Source organism: Ylistrum balloti, unplaced genomic scaffold (assembly GCF_031769215.1).
Source record: "Ylistrum balloti isolate Yb309-2 unplaced genomic scaffold, AGI_CSIRO_Ybal_v1 Utg370214, whole genome shotgun sequence".
Taxonomy (NCBI): domain Eukaryota; kingdom Metazoa; phylum Mollusca; class Bivalvia; order Pectinida; family Pectinidae; genus Ylistrum; species Ylistrum balloti.
This window is the reverse complement of record NW_026782182.1, coordinates 1,180,007-1,198,508: the sequence shown is the minus strand read 5'-3', so window position 1 is coordinate 1,198,508 and position 18,502 is coordinate 1,180,007. Positions and strand designations below refer to the sequence as shown.

Genomic DNA, 18,502 nt, shown 5'->3' with positions numbered 1-18,502 from the left:
TAATGTTCCGTGTCATTCGTGGTTTACTTCCCGGTCCTGATATGACTTTTCGTCAATTCTCGACACGCTGCACGGGATTACATTTACAGTACTTGTAAAATTGTAAGTAAACACTTTCTTAATTCCTCCGTTAGCGATGACACGACCACATGTACGACTCATTTCAATATACAGTCACATATAACTTTTTTCGTCAATGGATAGGCAAACGTGATGGTTGTGGTAAAGGTTTCGGATCGTAGCCTATCCTTTCGTGAACCAGTTCTGTCCGAGTTCGAGTGTCCATACTGCCTGAAGGTGGCTGGATTTGTTCAAGTAGTTGCTTTTGTTTATTTTGTTCGTCCCTTTCCCTCTTCATTTCAGTGTACTCCTGAAAGTCATCGAGTTTTAACTCAATTCTAGTGGGATTCCTTCTCATCATATTGAAAAAAGAAACCGGATGTAGAAATGCTATGTATAATAATAGTTATAGTGCTTAATCCGGAACATAAAAAAACCCATTCCAATATTATAACTGTATTTTCTGCTTTCGACAACATTCCAGAACACGTTCTAGTCGAAAGAGGAACATGGCATTTATGATATGTAATTCTTAAAACATCACTTTATTTAAATAAAATAGATACACATGAAGTAAAACTCAGTGATCCGGATATTACTCAAAATCCTTTTCAAACATTATCTAATACAATAATGGCGCCTTCCATGAAACGTGTAGCACACGCATGATAAAATATCTTTAGGTAAGTTAACAATGAAGAAAAGAATTTATATATATGTAACTGTGCAATTTGTATGTGATTGTGATTGTCTTTTGGGGTCGTATTCAACCAAAGATCGATAATAGCTGTATTGCTACCTGTCTCAATAACGGTGAATACTACACGAACTTCCATTATGTCCAGCATTGTTTATTATGATGTCACAATAATTTCTATCTATAATTTGTTATGTTATGTTTACCAAACAACAGTTACTATGTTGTACTACAATTTTTTTATGTTAGACATGATCAAATCTGTTTAAGTTGTCCTGATGACGACCATTAAGTGGTCAAAATAAATCAACAACTCCTGAATTACATGAAAAAACATAAATGCTATGGATGTTTAGGATGATGTATTTCAGGACATTAAAAGGATATTACACACATGTTGCATTTTTTTGCTGCTTTGTACCTATTAAGAACTTATTCTTATTGTTTTTAAAACTATTGTCAGCATCAAAATGTCTCAAGTTGTCAGTTTGGACAGGCGAAATCGGTGGGGAAAGTCCCAGCTGATATAAATTTAACTGTTTTAATATAGTGCATCAGCAAATCTTGAACTTGATCATAGATTTTACACAAGTGTGTATGCTGTTCACTTTAATTTCTGCTGTGATTTCTTCTTCTGTCTTTGTTATTGCAATAGAAAAAAATGACCAGGACATGAATAGAATAACTAGATATAATGACTTCATTTCATGCAATATTATGAGAATGCCTTGAATGAGCTGGTTTTTAAAAGTCACAATTTCTACTCATAAGTATTTGAGTTGGGGCTTTCATTTGTTAAATTCATTTCCCTGAACTTTATCATATTTTGCCAAAACAGAGATAATTGTGTACAAAGACATCTAACTAATTCAGCTCTGAATTTTGTGACTTTTTATAAGGAATGTAATTTTCTGTAGTTTTTCAACAATCTTATCATTTAAGAATGGAAGATATTCCTTTGACATCTCTCAACATCTGCATTGCCATATTAAGTAAGCTAAAGAGGGAGAGAAATCTTGTCTGCCTATTTATCACTATTATGTAACATGCATTTTTTATATATTTATTATATATATTTGTTAAAGGTTTGCATTGATTAAAGACATGAGATTAAGGTATCAGCTAAGTGGTTTGAAAGTATAGACAAGTGACTTTTTGTTAGGCTGAAAAAAAGTAAAGTCAAACATGTCCGACGATGATGAAGAACCTGCCCTACACTTTCAACCAACAAAACCTGTGGTTTACGGAAGCTTGGAAGAAAAAGAAAGGCAGCGACTGGCTAACATTAAGACTTCAGGGTCTTTAGCCAGTGATGCAATTGAAGCAGGAAAAGCAGCAGGCAATATTGTTATAAATGATGGTAGGTAATAACTGCTATGTGAATAACTTGGAACAATATCTTCAGTTTAAAAAGTACTCAAATAAGTTAACTGTTGAAATATGAAGTTTACAGTATTTTATCTCACATTCATTTTGTAACAATGCCACTGATTGGTTTCAAAGCATCATCTTACAAGAAAATAAAACTTTGTTTTTACTAGGGAAAAAGAAAAACATTGACTTGTATTTCCCAGGAGTGCATGCCTCCAATGTGAGCCTTTATCATATTCTGCAAATGTTGTTGCGCCTTCCATTTGATAAAGTTAAGGGCAGAGAGCAAATAGGAAAACAACATTAAAATACGAAGACATCAGGGTGGATGGAAAAATGCATCAAATTCATTTAGAGTGAACTACTATACCATTGTTTTGTTGTTACAGGGTCCAGATATGAGATTAGCGATCATGTAGACCAGTCAGAATTGTTGGCAGAGCTAGAGAGGAGGAAGAAGGTGTTGTATGGCTATAATGAATTAACTAATGGGAAAATAATCAGAATCATATCACACATTTCAAAATTTGTACAATCTCTATTTCCATTATTAAGGAAGCATGAGCTATTTTTTCCTCTTTTTGTTTTGTATCAAACAGATTTCTTGAAATTTTTCAGCAAAGGGATTTGACTAAAAATGTGATTTGTTTCATACAAATGTTCTTAAAATGACTGTTAACAAGACTGCATATTGGATGTTGTTTTGTAGGCTCGTCACATCCATGTGTCTACAGATGATGCAGAAGTGAAGGCAAGTCTTCGTCAGCTGGGAGAGCCCATATGTAAGTACCAATGAGTTTTAAATTACAAAAATGTAAACATGCGTGTATTTTCCTGTCTGTAGAGTTTTAAACTACAACAATATAAAATGTGTGTGTATTTGCCTGTCTGTAGAGTTTTAAACTACAACAATATAAAATGTGTGTGCATTTACCTGTCTGTAGAGTTTTACACTACAACAGTATAAACATATGTGTGTATTTACCAGTCTTTAGAGATTAAAACTACAACAAAATAAATGTGTATGTATTTACCTGTCTATTGAAGAGTGCTCACTCTTTAAGGATTACCACAGATCTAATCCTGCCCTATCGGGGGACAGATGGTGCAGTTGCAACACACAGGCCTTTCACCTTTATATGCCCCATCAAATCTATATAGGTATGGCATTATTTGCCTGATCAGGAGAGATTTCACTGGGTACTCAAGCTTTCTCCCACAGTCAAATTCCTTATGTTCAACCAATTTCCATCAAGGTCTTGAAAAGACATAACTTGGTAAGACTTGTTTCACAAAGGTTTAGACCATTACTTTTTTGCCATTTAAGACTAATTCCATTTTTCAGTCCATGGAAATGGTTGAAATCAACACCACAGAACCATTTAAGCCACTTCTGGGCATGGTAATATAATTTATATCATGCTGTTGGTATAAGGTCCATCATTTTGGGATACTGTCCTTATAATTTATTTATCTTTAAATAATTCGAAAAAAACTACATAATACTGTTGAAATCACTCTTGTTGGCATGGATGGAAGCAGGTGAGTGGTCTTACTGTGGAAAGAAATCAGAGTATGATGAGAAAAGGTGGTCGGGCAGATGACCCCCTTAATACTTTTTCACATCTGCTCCAGGAATAAGAGCCCCAGACATCAAAGTGAAAGACGAGTAGGTTTGCACTGCACCATCCAATGACCCTATTGTCCTTTTATTCACATTATGGACATAATTTAGATCACTGACTTATAAATTATATCAACAATTTCTTGGCATGAAAGAATTTCCTGGGATACTAGACTAGTACATGGGTGGGAACATCCATTATCAATTGGCCTCAAGGTTGTCAACTGTCGATTAGGAATGATAAACATGAAGTCACTGAGTCTACAGGTTGATTCTCCCAACCCATCATTCATTATTGTTGTTGAGTAAGAAGTGATAGATATACCTATTGACCCCACCACTGATCTAGATCTTTCTTATGCATCCAATTACCAAATTACCTCATTACCAAAGAAATGTTTGTAGCTTTGCAGCTGAACCCATAGCTACATACCAAATTGCTAGACCTAAAGATTAGAGAAATATCATGCTACTGGTTTTGACTGTAGGCCTGTTTGGAGAGGGCCCAGCAGACAGAAGGGAGAGACTAAAGAAATTACTCTCACAAATTGGTGAGGATGCTCTCAAACAAAAGAAAAAGGAAGAAATTGAACTGAAAAAGAAAAAGGCAGAGGTAAGTCTTTACCATGTTTTGCTTCAGAGTGGCTTACATGCTTAAGTGGATGTTGTGCGTCGTCTGTCTATCTGGCATCATTCTTCTTCCAACTTTTTCATTTGAAGGAATTCTCCTCAATAACCTGGTGGTTCAAAGTCAAGATGTTGGGCATGATGCACACAGGAGTGAAGAGAGGTTTACATTTTGGTTTTCAGATGAATGACTTTGACAAACTTTTAAAGTTAAAGTTGATTTTCAAACTGTTTTTTGTTAATAACAAAATGTTACATTGTCATGAAAAATTGCCTATAGCATGTTAAGCGAGGACAAAAAGCTATCAAGTTGTTCAGATAAATGACCTAGACCCACTTTAAGTTCACGAATATCAAATGTGTCAAAATCATCTTCAATAATAAACAAAAGCGAATTGCCATGGTATCTTCCCAGTTTATTCAACTTGATGAAAGTAAGCTACTTGAAAGATCACAGACATAAATTGTGCTACAATATTGAAACAATATTTTCCTCATTAACCAAAATGGGCATTGTCATGATAATTTGCCAAAAAGGCTTGGATAAAGGGCCAAAAAATTGGTTCAACGGAATGACCTTGTCGAGCTTTCAAAGTCACAAACATCAAATGTGTAGAACTAATCTTTTAAATGGCTTCTAAATGACCAAATGGCACATCGTCTTGACAGTAGAATGCAAGCATGTATGATTTTGACTCACTTTTAACACGAGCATCCATAACCAAAGGGTCCTTCAAACAAAAGTAGTAGAATGTAGTTATTTGACCAATGACATGCTGTGATTAAGGGCTATTATGTGTGTTTTAATGAGTGTTATGGAACTATTGTTAAAATCTTCAACCAACTTCTCATTGTTATAAGATGTTATTGATATTAAACCAAGAAATCCATAGTCAATATGTTAGGACAATAGTTTTTAGTTCACTTGGCCTGAAGGAGGAAGGGGACTCAATTTTGTATAAATGGTGGGCCTTATCTCCCTGGGTTGGGGCTAATAGGGAAAATAGAGCAACTTTTTAAAATCCCTCTTCTGTTGTAGTAATGCCAGAATTCTGTGTCAGCAGGACCAGGAAAGGGAAATTGAGCAAATACTTCAAAATCCCTCTGTAGGAATGATAAGATTTTGTTCAAACTTGGATCAGAGCATCCGTTGGAGAAGATTCAGTTTAGTATAAATAGTGGATCAAAGTGGAAAATTAACCTTGGGCGATTATTTATCCAAATTCATGTAAGATAGTTACAAGATATCAATGATCTGTGATTTTTGAATAGGCACACACATTTTTTATATGAACACAATATGATAGTGTTGATATATTGAGCATACTATCATTTCACAGGAAAATATTACCTGGTACCATGAAGGTTCTGAGAGTTTGAAGGAGGCTCGCTACTGGATAGCTCAGTACTCTATACCAAGGTAAGGCCACTCAATAGTGACTCAGAATTCCATACCTAGGTAAGGTTACTTGATAATGACTCAGTATTCAATACCAAGATAAGGTCACTCAATAGTGACTCAGTATTCCATATCAAGGTAAAGTCACTGGATAGTGACTCAGTATTCCATATCAAGGTAAAGTCACTGGATAGTGACTCAGTATTCCATATCAAGGTAAAGTCACTGGATAGTGACTCAGTATTCCATATCAAGGTAAAGTCACTGGATAGTGACTCAGTATTCCATATCAAGGTAAGGTCACTGGATAGTGACTCAGTATTCCATATCAATTTAAGGTCACAGGATAGTGACTCAGTATTCCATATCAAGGTAAAGTCACTGGATAGTGACTCAGTATTCCATATCAAGGTAAGGTCACTGGATAGTGACTCAGTATTCCATATCAAGGTAAGGTCACTGGATAGTGACTCAGTATTCCATATCAATTTAAGGTCACTGGATAGTGACTCAGAATTCCATATCAAGATAAGGTCACTGGATAGTGACTCAGAATTCCATATCAAGATAAGGTCACTGGATAGTGACTCAGAATTCCATATCAAGATAAGGTCACTGGGAATTGACTCAATATTCTATGCTTAGGTAATGTCATTGGGTAGAGACTAAGTATTCCACGCTAAGGTGCATTTACTGAGTATGTTGTGCCAAGGTAAAGTCACTTGGTGATTATTATAAACTGACCTCTTGTTTTTAAATTCTATTCTAAGATAAGGCCATATAATTGATGTACTCTTAAACTTTACCAGGATTATTTGCTTGAGCTGTAAAAAACCTATTACACTGAGACATCAGTCTAGTGGTTAATAATTTCAGTGTCCTCTCCATTATTCTTCCTTTTTCATTTGTTAGATACTTATGTTTAGCTTATTAGCACTTCTTTTTAAATATCAATGCTGGCACCCTGTGGTTTATTAACCTGTGCTTTTAAAGGTTATTGTTCCTTGGCAGCCATATGTGTCTGTGTGTATCACACTTAAGATCAAAACTGTTAGCTTTTTTTCTTCTTATTCAACAATTTTTCACATGTGTGTACGAAACCATAATTATAATTTCCTAGATTAACTAAATAGTGTTTGTACTGTGAAGTAAAATATGATTATGAAAAATGAAAAAAAAAATTCCCTTCATCAAGGGATTCATATATAAGATATACACTTATGAAACTGTGGTTTTGAAATAAACCTGGCAAATCTCAAGCTCTGTGTTAAACCCATGAAGATGTAAATTATGCTGTTCAGTTCAATTTTATACCAATGCTATATTTTTGTCCTGTAATAAGTCCACCTCCTGACATTTAGTTTTTAATGAAACTTGATCAAATGGTGTAACTAAATGTCAAGGTCTATAATTTGACACATCAGATGTTGCTGAAATTATCATTCTTAAAATATAATGGAGGCTTCTGATGGTTCAAAATTGAGATATTGTACAGTTATGCTGAAAATTGATCTAGAAATGTTTCTGAAGGATGGTAATTAATTTCCCCCAAACTTTGGGAGACTAAAGTCTAGGAACTTATTCAGCATGTCAGGATGAGAATTGGTGGATATGATAATTGAACTATTGTAATAAGCATCATTTATAACTGTAGGGTTACTTTGACTTAAGTAACAGGTCTCATTACAATTCATATTTTTTATATATTATGCTAAGATTTGTTCTCGTTTGGTTGCCATAGTTCAAATTGAAAAAAACAGAGAGATCATGTCCAGATCTTTCCTTAAATTGAAAACCAATTTCAAATCAATGAAACTATATAGCAATACTATCAACCATATGTAGATGTGCAGACAAGTTTAATTTTTCATTTTTACGAAAATTTTGGTTGCATTTGTGAATGACCCATAGCTTTTATAAAACATGGTAAGGAAATGATACATGTTTACAAAAATTCAAGGTTATACTTATTAGTATGAGGTCATTGGGATAAAAATATTTGATGTATAAAATCTTGGCATCTGATGGATGGAAGGGCATGTATTAGTTATCTAGAGATCAGGATGATAATTCTATCTCAGTTTGATGTATCAGAATTGAATGTAGCCTGTTCCTGACCTTTCATCAATTCTAAAGCAGATGTTCTACATGTTTAATTATATACATGCTATTCTATATGTCAGGGCCAAAAAAAGACTGGCAGTTCAGAGGCAGACAAAATTTATTCCTACTACACAAAAAAATGCTAAGACCCAGGATATACAGAAACGCGTTGGTGTAAGTATAGAAGTATTTTAGCAGCTGCAGGGTTCATAAACTATCTTTAGTATCAATGGTTTTCTCAGGTGAAAAACCATGCACCATATCTATTCTTCTGTTTCAGATCATGCCTGGTAAAAGCCCAAACCCACTAATAGATACTGTTGTTTAATAATTTATAAACTAGTGCTATTTCATTGTCCTGTAATAAGCCCACCTTCTGACTGACTAAGAAGTAATATGTTGACACCCAGAGCTTATTTGAGGATAAATGCAATGTATATAATATGATTAAAGATTTGAAATATTTTGTTTGATGAAATTATTATTTTTGTAATGGTAACACTCTGCTGTAAAGTAAAGCATAAATATACAATGATACTATCTGTTCATAGTACTGTTAATACAAAGATTTGAAGATACCCAAAAGTCTGTATGTTGCAGTGTTGTTTGATCTTTTTCTTTTCTATGTTTGGTGATAGGGATAATTTTGACACAAAACGTCCAGTAATTGTGACTTACAACAAGTTTTAAAAGTGATTGAATAAACAGTTTCACATATAAATTTTGCCCTAAATAATGGTCAGTTTTGAGAGAAATGGTTGTATCTGAGCATTGATGTGTAGATGTTTAACATATTTTTATGCTGCAGGCTATATCCAATGAATGTAGTCAGATTGGAGATAATCGTCCGCTGTCTTTCTGTAACTTCAGTCCAGATGGGAAGATACTGGCAGTATCCTCATGGTATGAATAACAGAGGCATTATGTTGATAAATCTGCACACTTAACAATTCTGTTTACAGGTTCAATCAGTGATTCTATAATGGATCCTTGATCCACTTTTTGGATACTGATAAAATCAGCAGATTAAAAATATAAACCTTTCAGTGCTTAATTCAATTAACATGCAGACACAATAAAAATTGAATTGTTGTTATTTGTGAAGAGAAAATATATTGAATTATTGATTGCAAGGCTGTAGGTGACATGTTTTGTTGACCTACTGGATACCCATTGCTTTGTTCTAGAAGATCTTTTGTTTAGTTCTAAATGTTTAACTAGTTTGTGTCAATCCTTTGGCTTTACTATCAAAAATAAGATATACAGCTGTTTATAATTATCTACAGGTCTGGACTTTGTAAGCTGTGGTCAATACCTGACTGTGGGCTGATAAGACAACTCAGAGGTGAGTTTGCTTTTCTGTTGTATTGAAATACCTAGCTAAAAATCCTTCACTTATCTCCCCCAGGTACAAACAGACAGGACCATAATATAGGACTTGTCTGTGACATATATCCCTAATGCTCTTTCACCTATAAGTATCAAATCTCTATCTTTTACTTCTTAAATTCTATTCCTTTATGCAACATGAAGTTAGACGTGATTATTTGTTTGAAAGTGTACCAGTTGGTTCTGTTATAATAAATATATTTGAGAATATGACATTACTTGCCAGCAGAAGATGCTTACCTTTGGTCGTCCCGGAATGCTTAGATACTGGTCTTCTTCTTTTTCAAGTTTTTTTTGCGTAAATTTGTCACATCTTTCTTACGTCTATACAGATGTACCAGGTTTATAGTGGTTCCTTATTATCCTCTCAGTTGTATTGGTTGTCAAAATTACTAATCGCAATGTTAGTCTGTAAGTTGAAATGTAAGCCTGCTTGTTTTATATTTACAATCTCTAACTCTATCAGTGAAAAAAAACAACAGTGAAAAGTTTTATACATACAAGTGGTCAATGTTTCTATATATTGACAACTGATGCATGCGTTGCGTGTAAATGTATAACTTTTCTCTGTGGTTTTGTCATGGATAGAGATTTTGAATACATACACACCCAATAAGAGATCAGTTGCATACTAATTTTGTCAGGCCAGCCTGATGTTGTTTATATTATATGATATTGATAGTGACTTGATCATATCGTGAAAAATGCTAAGATTCACCTAATATTTTTGACTTTTGAAAAGTATTCAGAAACTTGAAATAGTTTTTTTGGATTCAATATAATTATAATAATATTAAAATGTAATAAGGAACATCTGAATCTATACAGATGTGATAACTACACAATTGTATTGACTTATAGTCACTTTCCATGATGACCTTTTAAGTGCACCCCTTCACCCTTGATGTTGAAGGGCTATGACCAGGTATTTGACAGCGAGGGGTCGACAATATTGGTTCATATCAGGAAATATAGTATTCATGTTTTTGTTGTTATTTTTTCTTCTTCTTTCTTCAGCATTCAATAAACAATTATACATGTGGTTCATTTTTTCCAGAAACGGAATGATAGATTGACTCTTGAAAATTATCTCACCATAAAGGTTTCAAATTATAATTGCTTTATTGATTTTTATTGTCAAATTAAGTAATTTTGTTGGACTGCATTCGTGACAGTTTTACTAGACAGAAGCTCCTTTTCCACAGGACATAATGGTAACGTAGGAGCTATAGTTTTCCATCCTCAAGCCACTATCTCACTTGATGAAAAAGCCTGCTGTATGGCTTCATGTGGTCAAGATGGATCAGTAAAGCTGTGGAATCTTGTTAGGTTTGTAACAACTCGAGAGGAAACACGGTGAAAATATAAAAATCAAGAATTAAAAAAAAAATAATGATTACTTTTTTTGAATATTCATGTCATGGCTTTGATTTTTGTTGTTTCATGTTGATGAAATTTGATGGCAGTAATTATGTTCCATAGATATGAATATAGATGATATAGATACACCAAAGATACTTAAGACATACTTTTCTGCTGAAATATTGAACTTTGGCTTCCCCGTTCCACATACAAATCTGACCATGTGTATACTTTGAATATGACATATGATTGTTCACGATAATGTATGATAACAATTTAGATATTTCAAAGAACAAAAAAAAATAAAAGTTAAGGAAAATCTCTTGTGGGAAAAAACAACCTAATTACAAATTTCTTGTCTTTGAGCAATTTCTGTTAGAAACAAGACAGTTTTGGCACATCAGAAATTTAACTTTGGGGTTTAGTGTTGTAGAAAAAATGTGTCAACTATATATGTCACTTTTCACTTTTTATCCAATTCTCCCCTGATAAATGGAACATGATGTTAAGCAGGACTTAATGTATATACATACAAACTGAGACCTATTTCAGGGAAACGTTGAACACACAATAATTTTGTCATCTACATGAACATATATATATGCACCTTTGAACTTTTGAAACCTTAAAAAATTAATTAAATCTTCATTCATAAGATTCATAAGATTGTCAACACTGAACACCGATATATTGTAGTGTGTTAAGTCACAGACTTGACTTAATTCATTGACATAATTTAATAAAGGTAAGGGGACCGCAAAGTAAAGTTATCAAGCATAACAAATTGTAAATAGATGAGGATAAAGTGACTTACACAAATTAAAGTGACATCATGGTAAAACCTGCCTGAATGTGTCACAACAATGTCGGTAATTAATGTCATTTATTTCTAAATTCCGAATTGACTTTGAGTTATCAAATAACATTTGCCACATTCATAACAAAATCTGGAACTGAAAAATGTGATTTCACGTACTGTGTCACTGCTGTTGCTGTCCTTTCTGATCGCCATCATGTGTTGTGTTTACAAAATGAACTGCCTTGGTTTCAGAACTATTACATAACGTTATCAGGACTAAATTTGAGAGGACTGGTTTCCTGAACCAAAGAGGTCAATCTGGACCTTGGAAAAGTACTGTGAATATCAGGATTGTATAGAAACGTAAATGTAAATTTATAAAATATGTACAATCTATACCTAAGATAATGTTATTACCATGATGTTCCTTTAATAACACTACACATATATATATATTAATCTAACTTATGTTTACTAGTGAGGAGCCAATGGCAGATATTGAAGGCCACGCCCCCTACAGAGTGTCACGTCTGGCCTATCATCCCTCTGGACGCTTCCTTGGAACATGCTGGTAATGTACTCAAATTCTGTATAATTTCAGTTTGTCCTCATCTGTCATTCACTTCTTTTACCTCAAGGATTTCAGACATTGATACAGATGTGTCCAATGAATTGTATCACAGAACATAAGCTGCAGCTTGTTTCAAATTGTGCAAATCAATGTAAATGATAAAAATATTAACAACATCGCCATCCAAATGCGTGCTCTAATATAGACAATAGATTCCAGACTCCTAACTAATGTGTCCACATCGTCCAACCAGATGTCATATCAGGGGTACATGTGTTCTAAGAAATATTTAGAAAATTTATCGATAAATATTTTTGTTGCACGGGAGATTTTGTATTATCAATTGTGTGACTGTTGACTCATTTTTAAATGTAATTAAAATCAAAATGAAATTTAATTTCATTTTTATAATTTCCTCCATTCTCTAGTTATCAGGATATCCTAATACAGACTTCAATCTTTCAGCATTGGAAGAGTTATGTCCCTTCTTTCTTTGTCTATCTTATCACTATGCACATCGTCCTTATCCTATAGAGCATGATTATATATCATAACCACAGCCTGTGTTTGCCTATCAGTTAGTAATTGCTATATATTGTCAGTGCTTCAAACAAATTTTGATGAAACCAAAGTTCTTTATAACATTAGATTAGAGTAGACATGCCAGTTAATTATATCCCGTTCATAGCAGAGAAATCAGACCCTACATTTTATGAAAAAATTCTTTTAGTAATTTAACCACTTGCAAAATATACAGAAAATAAGGTTGTGACTTCCATTCTCTCTGTTTATTTTTTTGGACAGTTTTGACAATTCTTGGAGACTGTGGGACCTAGAAGCTCAGGAAGAGATTCTTCACCAGGAGGGGCACAGTAAAGCAGTGTATGACATAGCCTTTCAGAGGGATGGTGCTCTGTCTGTCACTGGGTAGGCTATTTCTTTACAAAATACTGAATTTACTGTGTATTATGCTATAATTCTATTTATCATAATGACCATTACACAACATTTGTTTAAGACAGTATCTGAGCGATCTTTATAGGATTTTTTCCCAAATGATCAAAGTGATTTTGTTCCTCGTCATTCTGATTCTAATTGCTGTTGGAAAATTCAAAATGAATTATCTTGATAAATATGTATGAAGTAATCTGGACAATGATAGGAGTTTACTTTGCCTAATGTCACTTCTTTATAACAGAAAAGGTATCTTACAGGGGAATGGACGGATTTGGACGAGTTTGGGATCTGCGTACTGGGCGCTGTATCATGTTTATGGAGGGTCATTTGAAAAGTGTGCTGGGTGTTGATTTCTCTCCGGATGGGTAGGTCATTTGATCAAAAGTAAATGGCCTGTTGGCTTCTGTTTGGATGGGATTATCTAATACAATTTTATATATTCTCAACAGTGGTGAGATCACCGACACCACCAGGCTTCTACCCCATATACTCAGCCATTCCTTGTTGTTTCAGTTTTAAAGGATATATTCAAGATATCACTGTTTACAAAATAGAACAAAATGGGTATGAACTAAATGTGACTGTTGTTACAGTGTTCAATGTGTAGATGAAACCTTCAATAAATGAAATCTTTATGGTACATTTTGATTTACAGTTATCACATTGCAACAGGCAGTGAGGACAACACAGCTAAAATCTGGGATCTCCGCCAACACAAGTGTATCTATACCATTCCCGCCCACACCAACCTGGTCTCTAAGGTCAAGTTCCAACGTAAGTCACTAATTAAAACAAGCATAGGAAATTATTGCTGAAGTAATACCTGTACATATGCTTTACTGGACAAGCTGTTACATTGTACTGATTTACGTAGATGGGGCTGTTTTGTAATAAATTGGAAAAAGAAAAAAGTATATATTCAGTTGATAACTGATTTTTATGGAACAATTCAATAAATGAGTCCAAGATAGTTTCATGCTTTACAAAATAGTGTGAAAGTGAATGAGAAGCAAAATAATATTTACATTTATGGGAGCTAGATAACTTTCAGTGAGTCACTAAAAACGTTTTTTCAAAATTTGGGACACAGAAATGAAGTCAGTTAATTCAGGTCATTTGTAAATAAATTACAGTGAGGGGAAAAATTACATACTTAAGTCAAATATGACAGTATCTCAAATTCTGTATGGCCAATGACACTCAAACTTTATGCCAAGCCTCCTTGAAGGAATTGTTTGCTTGGGGTATGTGTCTTTTCAACTCCCAATGTTAAAGGTCAAGGTCACTGATGCTATAGAAAATAAGTTTCCATGTGAAAACTAGAGTTTACTTTGGCCAATCTAACCCAAACTTCACTCAGTACTTCCTTACTGAAAGTGTTGGGATGGCTTTACAGTTTTAAAGGTCAAAGGTTAAGATCACTGATCCTATAGAAATGAAAAATCAGTTTCTGTACTATAATTCAAGTTTGCTTTGGCCAGTTAAACTCATACATCATGCAATGATTCCTCACAAAAATGGCTTGCTTTAGATCGCTTCTCAGGTCCCAGGGTCAATGGTCCAGATTACTGTTACTTGTTACTAAGTATTTGATTGGTTTCAGTGATATACCTGGGGTTCCCTTGGGCCAATCAAACTCATTCAATGCTTTCTAACTGAAAGTTCTTGCTAGGGATTACTTTTCAGACTCAGAAGTCAAAGGATGATGTTATTGTTGCTATAATGGAAAATCTGTTTTGTGGAATAATTGGAATTTGCCGTAGCCAATCTCAACTCAAACTTGATGCAATGCTCTTCAACCAGAAGTGTTTGTTTTAGATAGATACAGATTCAAGTCCAAAGGCCAATGGTCACTGTAACTATAAGTTTAAATCAATAAATGCTTTTTTTTCATAGTCTTTCTTGACTTTTGTGGCAGTCTTTCTTGACTTTTGTGGCAGAGTGTCCTTATGGTCTTGCCAACTAACTATAATGAGCATAATAATATCAACATACCAACTTCTTCTCCATTGTAAAGTTTTAATGTAAGTCATTGATATAGGTAAGTATATATATACCACCTTGATCACACCAGTTTCATGTCTTATGTCAAACTATAACAAGTTAAATATCAATATAAATACATATTTATACAATTAACTTTCATAGTAAGTTTGTCTGTAAGGTCAGGGTTCATTGATCTATAAAATGGGTGTGTTACATGCCAGAACAGGTAAGCTGTATTCCTGATTATCATTGTATGTTTTTGGACAGTATGTAGGAATAGGTCTTTAATGATTTTGTTCATTTTTTTACAATGCAGCTGAAGAGTCCAGTTACCTGGTTACATCTTCATATGACTGTACATCAAAGGTAAGCATTATTTACATATGAGGATGGTTGGAGCTACAGTCTCAAGGTTAATGTGATTGGTTGGCAAAGCTTTAGCATGAATAAAAGTATTGTCAATACAGAATGGAGTTTACAATGTAAGACAATAGTATTATGATGATTAATCAGTGCAGCATTTCTGTATTCATCTGTTTTGAGATAAGAAAATAATATCACGACCATTTTGTTGCCAGGTCTGGGCCCATCCTACCTGGGCACCTCTGAAGACACTGGCAGGGCATGAGGGTAAAGTAATGGCAATTGACATCTCACCTGACCGCAAGTATATAGCCTCTGTGTCATATGACAGAACATTCAAACTATGGGCCTCAGATAATCAGGGAGGACTGTAGGCCATATTCTGTGTTACCCTCAGTTAACCAGGGAGGACTGTAGGCTTTATTGTGTGCTTTATCCTCAGTTAACCAGGGAGGACTGTAGGCCATATTCTGTGTTACCCTCAGTTAACCAGGGAGGACTGTAGGCTTTATTGTGTGCTTTATCCTCAGTTAACCAGGGAGGACTGTAGGCCATATTTTGTGTAACAAAGGAATAAGCAAGAAGAAATGTAGGATGTACTCTGTGTGTTTTCCTTGGTTAACCAGGGAAATTGTAGGACATATACAGAGTTTTCCTCAGTTATTGATGGAGGATTGTAGGCTGTATACCGAGGTTTCCTCAGTTAACCAGGGAGAATGGTAGGCTGTATTGTGTGCATTATCCTCAGTTAACCAGGGAGGATTGTAAGCCATATGTTGAGTTTCCCTCAAATAACCAGGTAGGAGTGTAGGTGGTACTAAGTGTGTTACTCTTGGATAACCAGGTAGAACTGTAGGCTGTAATGTGTGTTACTCTTAGTTAACCAGGGAGGAATGTATTGTATGTGTTATACTTGACTATAGCCTGTACTGTGTCTGTTATCCTTGGTTAACCAGGGAGGACTGTAGGATATACTGTGTGTGTTATCCTTGGTTAACCAGGGAGGACTGTAGGCTATACTGTGTGTGTTATCCTTGCTTAACCAGGGAGGACTGTAAGCTATACTGTGTGTGGTATCCTCAGTTAACCAGGCAGGACTGTAGACTGTACTGTGTGTGTTATCCTTGGTTAACCAGGGAGGACTGTAGGCTGTATACAGAGTTTCCCACCGTTAACCAGACAGAACTATTAGGCTGTACTGTGTGAGGTATCCTCAGTTAATTTGGGAGGACTGTAGACTGTACTGTGTGTGTTATCCTTGGTTAACCAGGGAGGACTGTAGGCTATACTGTGTGTGTTATCCTCAGTTAACCAGGGAGGACTGTAGACTACTGTGTGTGTTATCCTCAGTTAACCAGGCAGGACTGTAGACTGTACTGTGTGTGTTATCCTTGGTTAACCAGGGAGGACTGTAGGCTATACTGTGTGTGTTATCCTCAGTTAACCAGGGAGGACTGTAGACTACTGTGTGTGTTATCCTCAGTTAATCTGGGAGGACTGTAGACTGTACTGTGTGTGTTATCCTCAGTTAACCAGGGAGGACTGTAGGCTATACTGTGTGTGTTGTCTTTGGTTAACCAGGGAGGACTGTAGGCTGTACTGTGTGTGTAATCTTTGGTTAACCAGGGAGGACTGTAGGCTGTACTGTGTGTGTTATCCTTGGTTAACCAGGGAGGACTGTAGGTTATACTGTGTGTGTTGTCTTTGGTTAACCAGGGAGGACTGTAGACTGTACTGTGTGTATTATCTTTGGTTAACCAGGGAGGACTGTAGACTGTACTGTGTGTGTTATCCTCAGTTAACCAGGGAGGACTGTAGACTGTACTGTGTGTGTTATCCTTGGTTAACCAGGGAGGACTGTAGACTGTACTGTGTGTTGTCTTTGGTTAACCAGGGAAGACTGTAGACTGTACTGTGTGTGTTATCCTTGGTTAACCAGGGAGAACTATTAGGCTGTACTGTGTGTTGTCTTTGGTTAACCAGGGAGGACTGTAGGCTGTACTGTGTGTGTTATCATCAGTTAAGCAGGGAGGACTGTAGACTGTACTGTGTGTGTTATTCTCAGTTAACCAGGGAGGGCTGTAGACTGTACTGTGTGTGTTATCCTTGGTTAACCAGGGAGGACTGTATGCTGTACTGTGTGTGTTATCCTCAGTTAACCAGGGAGGACTGTAGACTGTACTGTGTGTGTTATCCTCAGTTAACCAGGGAGGACTGTAGACTGTACTGTGTGTGTAATCTTTGGTTAACCAGGGAGGACTGTAGGCTGTATACAGAGTTTCCCACAGTTAACCAGGGAGAACTATTAGGCTGTACTGTGTGTGGTATCCTCAGTTAATCTGGGAGGACTGTAGGCTTCACTGAATGTGTTACCATTGGTGAACCAGAGAGGATTGAAGGCCTTACTCTTTTTGTTACCCTAGTTAACCAGTAAGGACTGTAGATCATACTCGCGTGGGTTAATGGTCTTGCAGTCTGTTATATTAGGATATAAAATTCCAACATATATACTGGACCTCTGTAACACAATTTGAATCAGTTGACAAGACAGTAATACATAATGTCAGTAAACAATCATTGTCATTGATATTTGGATTCACTTTCACTTTTTTGTGGTTTATCATGATCATTGTACTGTTACCAAATTATCTGTGTGTATGACAATTTTATATTTTTCCAAGTGTTGGTTGAGGACATCTTTTATGTTATAATGTACAAAAGTAAGTTTAATATGTTAGAGATATGGATGATGTTAAGAGTACAAGTGAACAGATGTTAAGGGAACATAATCACATGAATGATTTACACTTTGTAATATTTACATCATTGACAACTAAATAAATCATCTCACTTTATCAATTGAAGATTGTGTCTGTTTTTTGTTTATATAAGATAGTGTCTGTTTTTTGTGTATATAAGATTGTGTCTGTTTTTTGGTCATATAGCTGGAATAAACTCTATTAAGTTTGGTGTTCAATACTGGTTGTTAAATTGTTAGCAATTCATGATATGTATCATGTCTTTTTGTTGTTTTTCATTTTCTAATATGTTTCTCTCAAATTTTATTTTTTCTTCTTTTTTTTCACATAATGAATTATGTATCGTTAGTTACTGGTGTAGTAAGTTAAAACATTAGTTATATCTAATGTTCAGTTTTTACCCTGACTTATTTCGTTATTTTTCTGAATATGTTA

At 35.0% G+C, this 18,502-nt stretch overlaps 1 protein-coding gene across 2 annotated transcripts; it reads left to right on the top strand.

Moving 5' to 3' along the window:
• Positions 1-694: 694 nt before the first annotated feature.
• Positions 695-18,151, top strand: LOC132551769 (U4/U6 small nuclear ribonucleoprotein Prp4-like). Of its 2 annotated transcripts, none has more exons than XM_060215910.1 (16): positions 695-743; positions 1,920-2,117; positions 2,518-2,588; positions 2,838-2,910; positions 4,241-4,365; positions 5,720-5,799; positions 7,962-8,055; positions 8,690-8,784; positions 9,168-9,226; positions 10,476-10,599; positions 11,910-12,002; positions 12,807-12,929; positions 13,217-13,324; positions 13,615-13,733; positions 15,262-15,311; positions 15,524-18,151. In XM_060215910.1, exons 2-16 carry the CDS (start codon positions 1,943-1,945, stop codon positions 15,680-15,682), a joined length of 1,548 nt encoding a protein of 515 aa, XP_060071893.1. In that variant the 5' UTR covers positions 695-743; positions 1,920-1,942; the 3' UTR covers positions 15,683-18,151. The 2 variants fall into 2 exon arrangements, with proteins under 2 accessions (XP_060071893.1, XP_060071892.1); XM_060215909.1 differs by having other exon boundaries at positions 707-743; positions 1,843-2,117.
• Positions 18,152-18,502: the final 351 nt, after the last annotated feature.

Coding starts and splice junctions, on each gene's coding strand:
- LOC132551769 (XM_060215910.1), top strand. CDS start 1,943: ATGTCCGACGATGATGAAGAACCTGCCCTACACTTTCAACCAACAAAA. Junction 12,930..13,216: donor GGTGCTCTGTCTGTCACTGG/GTAGGCTATTTC, acceptor GGTATCTTACAG/GGGAATGGACGGATTTGGAC. Junction 13,325..13,614: donor GTTGATTTCTCTCCGGATGG/GTAGGTCATTTG, acceptor TTTGATTTACAG/TTATCACATTGCAACAGGCA.